The following is a 14,014-nucleotide window of genomic DNA, read 5'->3' as shown; positions in this document are numbered from 1 at the left end:
TTAAGTAATCAGTACTCCGAGCATCACAGAAAATTTTCGAAACTATCTCTTGAATTGTCTCGATAATTTTGAATATAGATAACCTACTACTAATAAATCTAGCAGTTCATGTCGTGATATATAAATGTTGCTTCGGTCACATATTTCATCTGTATACCAGTCGAACTCTTCAGCAATGGCTGTTGAATCTTGAGCTGGTTTTCAAATACAGCCAAATCAAAATTAATAATACAGAAAAAAATATACTTATAACTACTGTAAAGAATTTATTTCAAAATACAGATGTAAAATTAATGTTTAGCGCTCCAAATTTCTACAGACATGTACAAATATTTGATTTGAAAGTCCTTTGTAACATGGCAGACGTCTAGACGCTCGTTTAGTTCCAGAGTTCTAGCCAGACGAGGTTCTATCCACCCTGTTCTGATTGTAAACTACTGGACCTATAAAGACAGACGGAATATTTATCGCCTCCCCTTAAAGTTCTAAGTAAAAGAACTGCGATTCAGTATTTTAAAATAAATCTTCTTTTTCAGTTGCCTGACTAAAGGTTAAGTAGCCTCTGTATAAAAAAATACGTAAATCTACACAGCTTGTGGGATCATCAAGAAAACATTTTTAATAAAATTAAAATGTTATGTTACGCGACAAAGGGAAAACACAAGCATTGTTTAACGTCCATAAACTTTCATTAACAGTTACGGCTAGCAAACTAGAGATGAAATAAGTAACATAGCTACTAAGAGAAGTAATAGAAATATGTTTTAACCCCTATTTTTAAAGAAGAAATTCCATCTCTTTATGCAAATAATCTTCACTGTGTTAAGTTCCATCAGGATTAGGCTCCAAGCCATACCTCTAAATATACTGCTCTAGTTTTTGAAAAAAATGAGAAATGAAACCGGAATTGAAGCTATTCCCTTTAAATGCATCCCATCTAAGTCCCCTGATAATCCATCCTGTAGATTTATGTATCTAAGTTTTCTATAAATTACTGTGCATTTGTACTTTTAAAACAAGCTTTTTGTAAGCGGTATCCCAAAACATTGGATGAACTCTGGAAGATTGTAATGCAGGAGTGGAATAAAATCAACTTTGATGTTCTAAGAAAAGGACTTTTATCTTCGAAATCAAGGTGTAATATGATAATTCAACAAAAGGGCTATCAGATGGAACATATTAGAAAATAAAATTCTAAGGTTTGTTTATATATAAATTTTTGCAAAATCGTTGCAAAAATCTGTGAACATTCTCTGTAATCTGGTAGCGTGATAGTTCCGTTTCAGACACCTTGTAGTTAATGATAACGATATTGTTTTACAATTTTCACAATATAATGTACTAAAGCAAGTCTCTTTCTTTGAAATGCAAAAAATCGTTTCAGAAAATATGATTAAACACGCCAATACGAACTGTTTGCGCAGACGATATTTGTTGTGGTGGGAAACTTTCGATAAACCCGATACTCTGCAAAGCGAACGAGTCTATCACCAGTGCAGTTCCTAGCGGGGATGCAGCACGTTAAAGTATGCGGGCAGTCAAAATCAGGAGCAACCGGACTCTCGCGATACCACGCCTAAATATTTTAAGTTCTTTGTAGGTACTTTTCATATGTAAGTACTTTTTATATAATTTGTCATATCTAAGTCCTTAGTAAGAATGAAATAAAAATTTTATTAACCATTGAGCATTTTTTTAAAATTTGGGTGCGCCAATCTTAGGAGGGCAGCTAATGTTCTAGGGACGACCCTGTCTATCACTTAGTACCTTGAAGTGTTTTAGTTGTTCCGAAATGTGTACCGTTCATTGCAAATCTGTGGCAAACACGCGAACGCCAACTGTTTGCGCAGACGATATTTGCGGTGGTGGGAAACTTTCTTTAAAAGCCACTATTTTGCAAAGCAAATGAGTCTGTGACTTTGTACTATGATGCCTTTTGGTTTCCCGAAATGAGTACCGTTCACTGCAGATCTGTGGTACTTTATTTAATTTAATATGAGAATCGGCATGTCTCATAAATGCGGGGTCCATTCCCTCCAATATCTATCCGAGTCTCGTAAACTCACATGTAAAGTCATAGTGACCTGGCGAGCCTTGCTCACCGCAATCACAAGTGTCACTATCCGTGAGTTCAGGAGAGCACCCTGCGGCGGACGGGTCCGAGGGTCTCCCACCCACCTTTCCCTACCACAAACCTCTAGAGAGGACTTTCGGCTCTCCGCGTATTGTGAGTGACCACACGCCGCAGAAACACTATACATTTACAAACACCCATGCCTTCTGCGGGATTTAAACCCGAGCCCTTCGTTACGGCACTCAGAGTGAATAACCACTATTTTAAGTTGGCTGGCAAAATATAAATAAATCCTACTTTTGGAATAGTGTAAAGCAATATCCTTAGAAAAAAATTTTTTACATATTACGTGCTCCGCCCTTAGACACTACACGGAAAGGGAGGAATGCTCCATGGAGGTCTTTTTAAGGGAAACTGGCTCGTATCCACGTTACGTAAAGCCACGAAAACGCTCATGCAGCCAGCCCGTTCGTTCACCGGACTACCAGTGTTCAGTGCCTTTTACCGCTCGGGGGTTTTAAAAACACTTTGAAGGTTAAAAATTGCAACTCAGCCCAAATCGACTACTTCCCGGCAGATGAATTTTGAATTTACATGGCGTTACCAACAGTGGGCATAACCTGAGTAGCAAAATGTCTTTTCTCCGAAATTTTAATTTCAAGTATCCCTTAACTCTCTACTTTAACTTGTTATTCCTCAATTCTATCTTTAAAAATAGTAAATGATTATAATGATCCGCTCTAAATGCTTCATTTCAAAGCTAAACCAGAATCAAGTAATTCCGAACTATGTTTTCCTATTGCACACGTAACGTTTCCTCTCCGTATTTCTCTCTAAGTAAATAACTGTCGCTGCGTCCTTTCTTACCGCAATATCTTAAAAAATGTAAACTTCTTTCATGAACGGCCATACTTCGCACCAATTCGTAACTTTTAATTTATTAACTATCTCTTGATATAACACTTTAAATAAACAATAGTAAGTGATACAGGAAATCGAAACAAAAATACTACTTTTGTTTTTGTTGATTCATTTTTATCTTTGTTCGTTTTTTCTCCATTTGTTTATAGGATAAAGTTATTTTGATTTATTGTATTAAAATTATTGCCCTTTTAATTATTGCTACTTTTACTCATAATTAAATATTTTTTATAGCAAGGCGAAATTGGTTTATAATAAATTTAGTTCTTATTAAATTAAATTTTTAGAGAATAACCCTACTATATATAATATATTTATTCGCAATCGGAAATGATATTGAATGGTTTAAGTGAAGTGAAATTCTTTGTCTTTTTTTTTTTTTGAAAACACGTTAATTTATGAAATAATATTATTCATAGTTATCTTGCAAAATGATATTCACTTCTATATGTTACATTTATTTTAAAAAATTGCATACTACCTATTAAAGTAGAGTTCATGAATCTCTAAGTTATTATTATTATTATGCTTGTTTTAGTGTTAAAATATATTGCATCCTTCGGTTTGATTTTAAATTGATATAATTTTCAGACATTCCATTGCAGTCCGAAGATCTTTGAGACTAAGCAACAAGTAATTATTTTTTTTTTCTTTCCTTTTAAAATTCATTTGATTGTAACAATGAAAAATATAAAAATACTCATGCAGCTAGTTCATTACTCAAAATTCGATCGCAATATAAATGACACCTTGCACATTTAGTACTTTCGAGCACAGCACATGGAGAAAACTCGTGGAAACAGTCGTTTGGCTGGGAATGGAACGAAGGTCGAACTATCAGTGCTCAGGGATTTTAACCATTATGCTACTAATGGGTTAAAACTATAGGCATACACCTTACAAACCATAGGTAGTTTGTCTTTAAATGTTTCCAAAAATTCAGTATGAGCTATTTTCATAAATAAAGTGACCGCTGTTGACAGACATATGCTTAGAGTTGAGCAGAAGCTCTAGAAAATTTCAGATGGTAAATCCTATGTTATCACTTCGTCCTCTCTTCCTTCTTTGAATCTCTTAAAACCTCTTTATCTATCAACTATAGTAGGGTTTCAAATGCACTGCATTTGATGCTGCCGCAGAAACACTAGTAGGAGGGAGGAGAAGGCTGAAAAGCCTTTTTTTTTTTATCCTCACCTAATGTTACGAAGAGCATTTAGATGGGAGATGGCAATGCTGGCCCCAGAAAACCTTAATTGAGACGTTATATATGGAGAAAAATTATATTGTTAACAATCCCAGCTGGCCGTGTAATGGAGGTTTCGTTCTTCCCTAAACATAACATTCTAATTATCGAAGATAAATGTGAAAGCTCGAGATCACACTCATATACTGGAATATATACTTTCAACATATATACACATATACATATTATATATATGTGTGTGTGTGTATTTAATTATGGCAAAGCACACTAGGGCTATCTGCCTAAGGGGAGGGATGCCTTCGTGGAGAACGTTCTAATGCAAACTGGCTCGTATACACGTTACACATCGGGAAAACCATGAAAACGCCCATGCAGCCAGCCTGTTCGAGGGATTCGAACCACGGACCGAACTACCAGTGTTCAGCGACTTTACCGCTCGGTCGCTGGTGGGCCCTATTACATATATGTTTTACCTATTTACTTATATTATATATATCTCTCAATAATTAATTTACTACTTTCTACTTTACTTTCAACATATATACATATTACATATATACTTTACTTATATACTTTCAAGTTAGCTGAGTGAAAGTAAAGCTTGCATGAGTTGGAAACGTGTTAGCTAGGCGTCATTTATATAGCTAAAGCTCATTTTGGGTAACTGATAATAAAATTATAAGAATAAAAGATAAGCTATGCATTTTAAATTCCATAATTTGAAAACATGACACTACTATTTTTAAATAAAGTTGTTTTCCTGTAATTTTTCTTTTCCTTTTTCTGTGCTTTTATTAGAGAGCTTTGTTTTACGCTGATTGCTGGTGATAGTCAGTTTTCTATCATTCCGCAATGAACAAATTTATCAACCTTTTTTTTTAAGTCATATCGTTGATCCGCTACCCGGTTTTCTGGAAGCTTATTGTACTCGTATATAACCGTTAAACTAATTTCAGTGATTTCTAAACATATACACTTTTCAATTTCTACATTTTTTTGTGCGTTGCTCTGTGTTAGAACTAATAGTTGTTCCTATTTGACTTCAAATTTATATTCTTTTCAGAAAAGAAAAAGGCAAAGTTCAGAAAAGAAGAAGTAAACAGAAGAGACGGTACATTACAATTTTTTTTCACTACTCTTCTTTTAAAACTGAATGTCTCCTATAGTTAAAAAATCTATTTCGTTTACGTTTCTTTCACTTTCCAGCGATTTTACTATTGTAAAACTTATAAGCTGAACAAAATCCTTTACAGACAGCTGAATTTAAAATTATGATAGCAAAATTTTAAAAAATAATTTTTTTGTGTGTGTGTGTTTTAATAATACGAAACCCTATCAATGTAAATTCGGAACGCAATTTACATCAAATTATAAATTATTGTTATTGTTGTCACTCCCTTATATATGTTACATTTATTTAACAAATTATATACTAACTGTGAAAGTAGGGTTCATTAATTCATGCTCTATGTTGTTATTATTATTATTATTATGCTTGTTTTAGTACTAAAATATAGTGTACTTCCTGTTTGATCTTAAGTTGATATAATTTTCAGGCGTTCCATAAGAGTCCGAAGATCTCCCAGATTAAGAAACAAGTAATTATTATTTTTCCTTTTAATATTCATTTGATTCTAGCATTAAAAACATGAAAATATTAATGCAATTAGCCCATTCTTCAAGATTCGATCCGAGCGTTCATGGCATCTTGCACAATCAGTCCTTTCGAGCCCAGCACATGGAGAAAACCACAAAAACGCCCATGGAAACACCCGTTTGACTGTGAATGGAACGAGGGTCGAGCTATCAGTACTCAGGGATTTTAACCACTATGCTACTAATCTGTTAAAATTATAGGCGTACACCTTACAAACCATACATAGCTTATCCTTAAAAATTTCGAAAAATTCGTATTTAGCCATTTTTATAAAAGACGCTGTTGACAGACATAAGCTTAGGCTGAGCAGAATCCTTTAAAAAATTCATAAAAGATGCTAAATATTATGTAACCACTTCGTCATGTCTACCTTCTCGTAACCTCTTTACCTATCAAATGACGCTGAAATGACACTACTTTTGATGTAGCCAACCCTGAAAGTTAAAAACCACAAATGAGTCTACGTCGACTACTTCTTGGCGGACGGAACTAGAATTTGCACGATACTACCAATATTTGGCATCATATGATTAACAAAATTTTTTTTATTGGAAATGCTAACCTTAATTCTCAAGTGCCCTAACTCTCTAGTTCAATTTGGTTAGTTCCCCATTCTGTACATAAAATTAGTAAATGCTTAAGATAAACCTCTCTAAAACGCTTCATTTCAAAACTTATCCAAGTCGTTATCTTCGATCACGTTAATGTGCACGTACCTCTTGTGCAAATAATAATTTAAAATTGTCAGGTCAAAACTAAATATTAACCAATCAAAATAAAACTAAACTAAAGCCAAATTAATATAAACCGAACTTTAGTACTGGACATGCCATAGTCTCTCTCCGTTTATACCTCTATCTAAATCAGTGTGTCTGCTTCTCTCCTTACCGCAGTATCTTAAAAAACATAACATTCTCTCACGCCGATTCGTCAGTGATGCATCAAAAATGCTCATAGAAATAAATAAATAAAAGTAACCATTATGCCAAGAAATAAAAGAGTTGCTCTACTCGCTATGTTTGCTAATAAGTCATTCTCTTTTTAAAAATTTTGTACCGGCGCTCATGGATATATATATATTATAAGTAAAGTTGTAAGAACAATACAAAAAAAAAAACAATTTTGGTCACAATTTTTTTTTTTTTTTTTTTTTTTTTTTTTTTTTCCCGCAATGTGCTGCAAAATTAAGGAAATGAGAAGAGAAATTGTAGTTAGCTCGCCAAAAAGTTACCAAAAGCTGTGGCTCCAAGAAAACTCCAACATATGCGTATTCAGTGGTTATTTACAAGTTCGAATAAAAAACTGTATGTTAAATATTTTCGGAAATTTTAACACAGTAAAAAAAAACTAATCAAATTGAATGAAGTAATATATTAGGCTACATGCGAAATAAAATGTAAATTATAAAACACAGCAAAATACTAATCGATGGAACAAGTTAAAGCCAAAAAATAAAACACAGTAAAAAACCAATCGATGGAACAAGTTAAAGGCAAAAAAAATTAAAAATTAAAAAGCGGAAAATGGTAAATTAGCCCAATTCGAGGTCCATTCTGGCTTTTCAAGGGAAACTTCTGAGTGAACATCGAACTAAGCTAACTCCATTACGCATTTCGCCGAAACAGACAATTGAAACTTTGCGTTACAAAATTTTTTAATTAATTAAATAAACTGTCCAAAAATTTTTTTTAGTCTCAATTCTCTGTTCCAATTTCCCGACGCGTCCGCACAAATTGACACATTAAGGTGTAAAAAATGTAAATGCAATTCCGATGTACAGCAATAATAAAAATAAAAATAAATAGCGGTATGCTATTAGTCAAAATATACAATAACGTACGGGCTGGGCCTGCAAGCTTAAAGAATTAAAACTTTATAAATGCATCTGAAATTAAATTTAAAGGAAGAAGGAAAAAATAAAACAACCAACAGCGTGGGTCTTGCTAAGACCAAGAAAATTTTTTTTAAGAAATATTAAAAAAGAGACCTGTAGCAATGCTGTCTTCTCTGGTGAGGAGTAAAACAAAAAGGGGTTGTATTTCCCCTCTGCGCTTTCATCGCTATAAATGATATTAAGTTATTATATTATATAAAAGTTATTATAAATTAAAAGTACATAGCCAAATTAATTTAGAATCCCAAACCTATATAGGTACTTCCCGACATGAATTGCGCAAACAAACCAAAATAAGCGAAAAAACTAATTCTAAACATCATAAAAATTGCAAGAATAATAAATGAAATATAAAATAAATACAATCTAAAATAATATAAAAAGGCAAGTAAATAATTAGTTTCGATTTAACTTACTATGTTACCACATAATTCTAATATAAATTATATAAATTATATACATAGTTTAAAAGTAAGAAGAGATCCAACTCATCAGTAAGAAGACATGAATTCCACCGTGGTGTGTGTGATAGAAAAAAACTTAAAAGTAATAAACAGCAGGAATTTTGATGGCATAGGAATGTTGATCCATAAGGAACAGGAAAGTGGCAACCGACGTAGGTGAAATCTTCATTTTATTTCAGTAAACATGCTGCGGCCACAAACAAGTCGGCACATTATTTGTGCCTATTTCAAGAGCTTTACATTTTTGATAATTTTGCAGTAAGTAGGAATCATCAGAGAGCCATCCAGCTAGGCCCAAGCTAAGCGAGCGAGCATTTTATGTTCAGATTGAAATTTTAATTCAGACCGGGTTAATTTAGATTCTCAATCCATTTTGATTGGATAATTAATTTTGCCGTAAAATTATTATTGGCTGCTTGGGTTTTAGTTCCATTTACATCACCAGAATTTTGTAAGAGTCACAGGACATGGTTTAGTTTCGAAATGACGCAGTGCTAAACGCAGTGTCGAAATGACGCAGTGTCGCAGTGCTGACGCAGTGTCGAAATGACGCAGAGATTACTATTTTTAGAATAGAGAAGGAAAATTAATTAACGCTGCTATTTAAGTATTATCTTTTACATATTCTTTAGTTTTCTTATATATTGTAGTAGGATGACTTCGAGTAATTTGCAACAGACTGACGATGGTTCTCTGCGTTATACCCTGGGGAGACTTTGTCAGGACGTGTTCTATGCCTACTCTTGGCAAACATAATGGTGACAGTATCAAGGTCCTGATCACGAACAGTAAGCTGAATGCAGCTATGTTCTTGTGAGTGCTAGAAGAATTACAACGTAAGAAGGGTGTAAAAGATCCTTTTATTTAAATCACTATTTACAGCAACTCCCAGCTCGGGAGTGATAAGAGAAAAATAATGACCGCGCTTGGGTTTAAACTGAATAATCAAACAATTTAAAGTAAAGCTTCAGCAAACATTTAAATAGTCGCTGTTCACAAAGCTTAAACGCGAGATTGGCCTATTTATGGTGCGTAGCAAGCCTTTGCTAAGTACTAACGCACGTAAATCACTTCAATCAATATTAGAGCAATAGCGCTAAGACGTAAGAATTTAAATACTAACTAGTCTGGCGAATGTCCACCGAGCCGACATGGTCTGAGACTAAAAGCTCTCTCACACCTGAGAAGTTTCTCACTAACCTTTAAATACAAAACTTGGCTCAAACACAAATTAGCATAAAGCTGAACCGCGCGCTCATTCTGAAGGGAAGTTGAAATAAGAGTTCACAGGAAAGGGTAACTTAAAAGAAATTTGGTTAGTTTAACTTAAAACCTTACAACTTTACTGCGAAGTTAGAAAGATGATACTCGAAAGAAAGGCTTGTAGACAGATGTGGCCGAATTGAAGAGCACATTTATTGGTGGATAAGAACTAATTATCACAAATATATTTTTCATCACACTTGCTCATGGGCGCAATTCGCACCCCCACAATTTTATGTAGAGTATCACATATTACACTCATGTCCATAAATTAAGGATAATGCAAAATCAGGCAAAGGAAGAGTTAGAAGGAAAACAAATCTGACTTATTTGTAAAGCTTATTTATTAAACAAAAGGTAATGATCAAAAAAAGATGCTATATGTTTGATATTATTAAAAAAATTAGCGATTTTTTCTCCCTGGAGCAAATTACAAAAAACGCCTATTTACAGAAAATCAATATTACACGGTTGGTATGATTGTTAATACATTGTATGTCTCCCATACAATGCAATACAATCCGTACAACGCCTAGGCATGCTGAGTATCAAATTATCGATCTGATCTTGGGGGATATTACACCACTCAAAAAGCAATGCTCTCCGAAGTTCCGATAGACATGCAAGAGGAGGTTGGCGGGCTGCAACTCGTCGGCCAAGCATATCCCACACGTGCTCTACTGGATTCAAGTCCGGTGAGAATGCTGGCCAGTCCATACGGGTGCTATCCTCCGATTGAAGGCATTCACTTACGATGTTTGCACGGTGAGGACGGCCGTTGTCATCCATAAACACAAATTGTGCACCCATGGCGCCCCGAAACAAACGTACATGTTGTTTCAGAATGACGTCGATAGATTTGGCTTGTCATGGTTCCAATTTGAACATGCAGGTCAGTTCTGGAACCCAGAATAATTCCACCCCAAACGAGCACTCCTGCACCACCGTAACGGTGTCGTTCAGTAATGTTTTCTTGGTGGTAACGGGTATCTGGAGCTCTCCATATGAAAGTCCGGCTAGAATCAGTTTGTAAGCTAAACCTGGACACGTCGGAAAACATCACACAAGCCCACTGTTGCGGTGTCCACAATGCATGCTCTCTACTCCAGGATAACCGCAGGCGACAGTGAGTTGCAGTAAGTGGAACGCATCTGACAGGTCTACGAGCATATAAACAAATCTGTCCTAAGCGTCTGTACACGGTCTGCCTTGAAATTGTCGTACCAGTGGCTGAAGAGAGCTGACGAGACAGGTCTGAAGCTGTGCTCCAGCTGTTTCTTTTGGCAGTAACTGTCAAATACCGCTCCTCATTCGGCGTTGCAACTCTGGGGCGACCTGTGCTGTAACGTCTACTCACATTACCATCATCTTGGAATCATTGCCAAAGCCTGGAGATGACACTCTGGACAATTTCAAGTTCGTCTGATACTTCCAGTTGGATACGCCCACATTCCAGACGACCGATAATTCTACCACGTAAAAAATCATCCAAATGCGTCCTTTGTGTCATAACTATTCGGGTATTGCACTGAAATGCTTATAAAGCGCCTGCGAACAATTTTACTTCTTTGCCTGTATTTCTTATTGTAACAGCTTTAATATCGTTATTAATCTCTCGTGCATTTGAAATAGATGAATAATAAATAATGTACAGATTACTGGCAATATTGGAATGCAGGCTCGAGAGCTGCATGCATTTTCTCGCACGAAGCATGTAATTATTATTTTTAAATAAGTTTATAGAATATGTTTTCTTTTCTTGTTTGTATGTCGCCATTTTTTTTAGTGTTAAATAAAAGTTATTGCTGTGTTCCATCATTGGAGTTGCTTCATTTCGCCAAAGAAGCATCACAGTCTTAATTATTTTGGAGGCACCGACGAGATCGAATAATCGTGCGTATTTTTATTTTATTAGTTCATCACTGAACGCAATATTAGTGATACCAGGTTATCACTTCCTGTTGATATTGAATTGCCTTATTTTATTAGTTCATCACTGAACGTAATATTAGTGATACCAGATTATTACTTCCTGTTGATATTAAATTGCCTTATTTTATTAGTTCATCACTGAACGTAACTTCCTGTTGATATTGAATTGTCTTATTTTATTAGTTCATCACTGAACATAATATTAGTGATACCAGGTTATCACTTCCTGTTGATATTGAATTGCCTTATTTTATTAGTTCATCACTGAACGTAATATTAGTGTATCAGGTTCAATGTTTCTTCTAACCTTCTTCGGAAACATACAATGACCTGACTAGAAACAGAGAGCTTACTAAAGCTATGTTCACTAATTGTAGTAAGTAGACAGGATACAGACGAAGGGTATAAAAGACCCTTTATTTTTCTTTATATACAATGACTTCCGTACTTCGGAATACAATGACCCTCCACTCGGGGTCTAACGTAAAAGGTATAAAAATAAAACTAAACCCTAATTTAACTTTAGAATAAGATTGGCCTTATAATAACAGGAAGCGTATGTAGCACAGAGACTGTGAACACTACAATACGTTTAATTTATCAAGAGGATTAAAACCTCTGGCCTGGAAGGCAAATAGCAACTGCGTAACTTCTAAGGTAAGCGGCCTGCTTCGAACTCACTGCTTCCTCTCTCCTGCTTGGCAAAAAGGCCACACTTAAATACTTGGCGTTCGCCAGACAACTTTGCATAAAATCCTTCACGCTTATAATTCTGGCCGGAAGTAGAAAATAAAAAGTGATAGTAAAGATTTAAAATAAAATAAACGTTAGTAAAACTTAAGATCCTTACATACTTCCCGCCAGAGTTAATTTGTTTGAAACTGAGGTCTAAAACGACCTTGTTGAAAACTTTTAGCTCTAAAAACTAACGCGAGGCCAACCTTTTACAATCATAACTTAGCTAGAAACTAGAAAATTTAAAAGAAAGAAATTTGTTACAATAGCAGCTCCCGGGATATACAACAATCTTTTTTTTTTTTTTTTCATCTGTACTGCATCTAAACAGGAGCTTTATTCAATTCTGGTTCCTTCCAGAGATCTGGAAGGAAAACTAGTTTAATGAAATGTTACAGAATGACATTGCAATTAACATATAGAATATACTTCTCTTAACATTCTTATTTCATTCATGACTATTTTAATTATCTCTCCCCGTGCTCTCTGACATGTGTTGTAAAAGAACACCAAACACGTATGTGTTTCTGTCTACGTGTGCCACACTTCCTCCTACAATCAAAACACTAACGTGTAAAAATTCAACATACGAGACCTCTTAACACACCCTACTTTCAACTCTAAACCCTGAGGTACTATTCTGAAAGTGGCTAACTCTAAAGTGTAGCGTCAGAGAGCCTAACTACATCATTCAACCTTTAACACATATTCACCATGATTTAATCTTTACAGTCACACGAATAACAAATTTTTAACATTACTTTCACTTTTACCATATCACGGTATTTCTTAACATTCAAAATAACAGTTCACATGTATACAAGAACATATCAACATGCCGTTAATTTTACACATTTGAAAACATACATTAGTAGTACATTGTTAACTTCTATTCTTTTCAAAGCAAGTGCCAATTCTTTCTACATTGAAATAATACTACATTTCAAAAAGTCTTTCAGACTAAAACTTCTTTCTTGCTAGAATGTTTTAAATAAAATTTATACAATAACTTTTTACAATATTTAAGTCTTTACACAACGCTATTATACATCAACTTTAGTTTTACGCGCGAGTAATTGAAAAACATAATAAGAAAATCGGTCACAACTCATTTCTCGCCCTTTTGGCGATAAAGGTAGACCTCGCATGAGGTAAAACTTCTTGAAATCTGCCACTTGCAGTAAGAATGAAAGATTAACTTAAGTTTGTAAAGTAACATAAAATTTTACTTATCTTTGTAATATTCAGACATCCTTTTCTGGGCCCAGTCTTTAAAGGTATAGCTGATAGTAGCTTGGTTGATCCTCCTTCTTGTACGGGCTCGCCCTTCAGTGCTTTCCTCTGGAAGCTTCCGTTTTTCACCAGTACGGCCACCCTTGAACACCTTCCTTTTGTGCTCTGCTTGTGGTCTTGGCCGTTTGAAGGCAGCTGGTCTTGGTGGAACCGGGAAACTTCTGTCGTGATCCTGCTTGGACCTCGTTGCTGGCCGTTCAAATTTTCCTTGTAACTTTTCCTCCGCCGCTGGTGGCCCTTCCGCAGTTCGGCGACATTTGCTGCGGAGAGTCCTGTCGGATGAGTAGATCTTCCGTTTTAGAGCCGGGTTATAGTTGCCGTCATTTCTCCTGGCTCTCTCTGCATACGTCGTCCTTCTCCTTTCTTCATTCTGGGGGTGTTCGTGAGCTCTCTTTTCTGGACGGTGGAACGGCTTCTTTTTCTTGCTACCTTCAATTTTCCCGCGGGGAAACTTTCTTTTCACTTGCTCCTGCCTCTTAATGGCTTGCCCTTGTACTTGTCGTTGTTCCACCTCTGGAGCTTGTGCCTGCGGTGTCTGCCGTACCGGATCCTGCAAAAGATCTGAAAAGATTTTCAT

The 14,014-nt window shown here is 35.4% G+C and overlaps 1 protein-coding gene across 1 annotated transcript in view; it reads left to right on the top strand.

Moving 5' to 3' along the window:
- Positions 1-14,014, top strand: part of LOC118194276 (uncharacterized) — a 75,575-nt gene that overhangs the window by 14,782 nt on the left and 46,779 nt on the right. Inside the window, exons 3-5 of the mRNA XM_085809729.1 lie at positions 3,587-3,628; positions 5,263-5,310; positions 5,756-5,797. Of these exons, the coding sequence (XP_085665855.1) occupies positions 3,587-3,628; positions 5,263-5,310; positions 5,756-5,797 (132 nt within the window). The remainder of the gene's footprint in view (positions 1-3,586; positions 3,629-5,262; positions 5,311-5,755; positions 5,798-14,014) is intronic.

This window comes from Stegodyphus dumicola, chromosome X2 (genome assembly GCF_044657685.1).
Source record: "Stegodyphus dumicola isolate Sdum_Otavi_A_Nest chromosome X2, ASM4465768v1".
Classification (NCBI taxonomy): Eukaryota; Metazoa; Arthropoda; class Arachnida; order Araneae; family Eresidae; genus Stegodyphus; species Stegodyphus dumicola.
The sequence above is the reverse complement of the archived record's forward strand: the minus strand, read 5'-3'. Positions and strand labels throughout refer to the sequence as shown.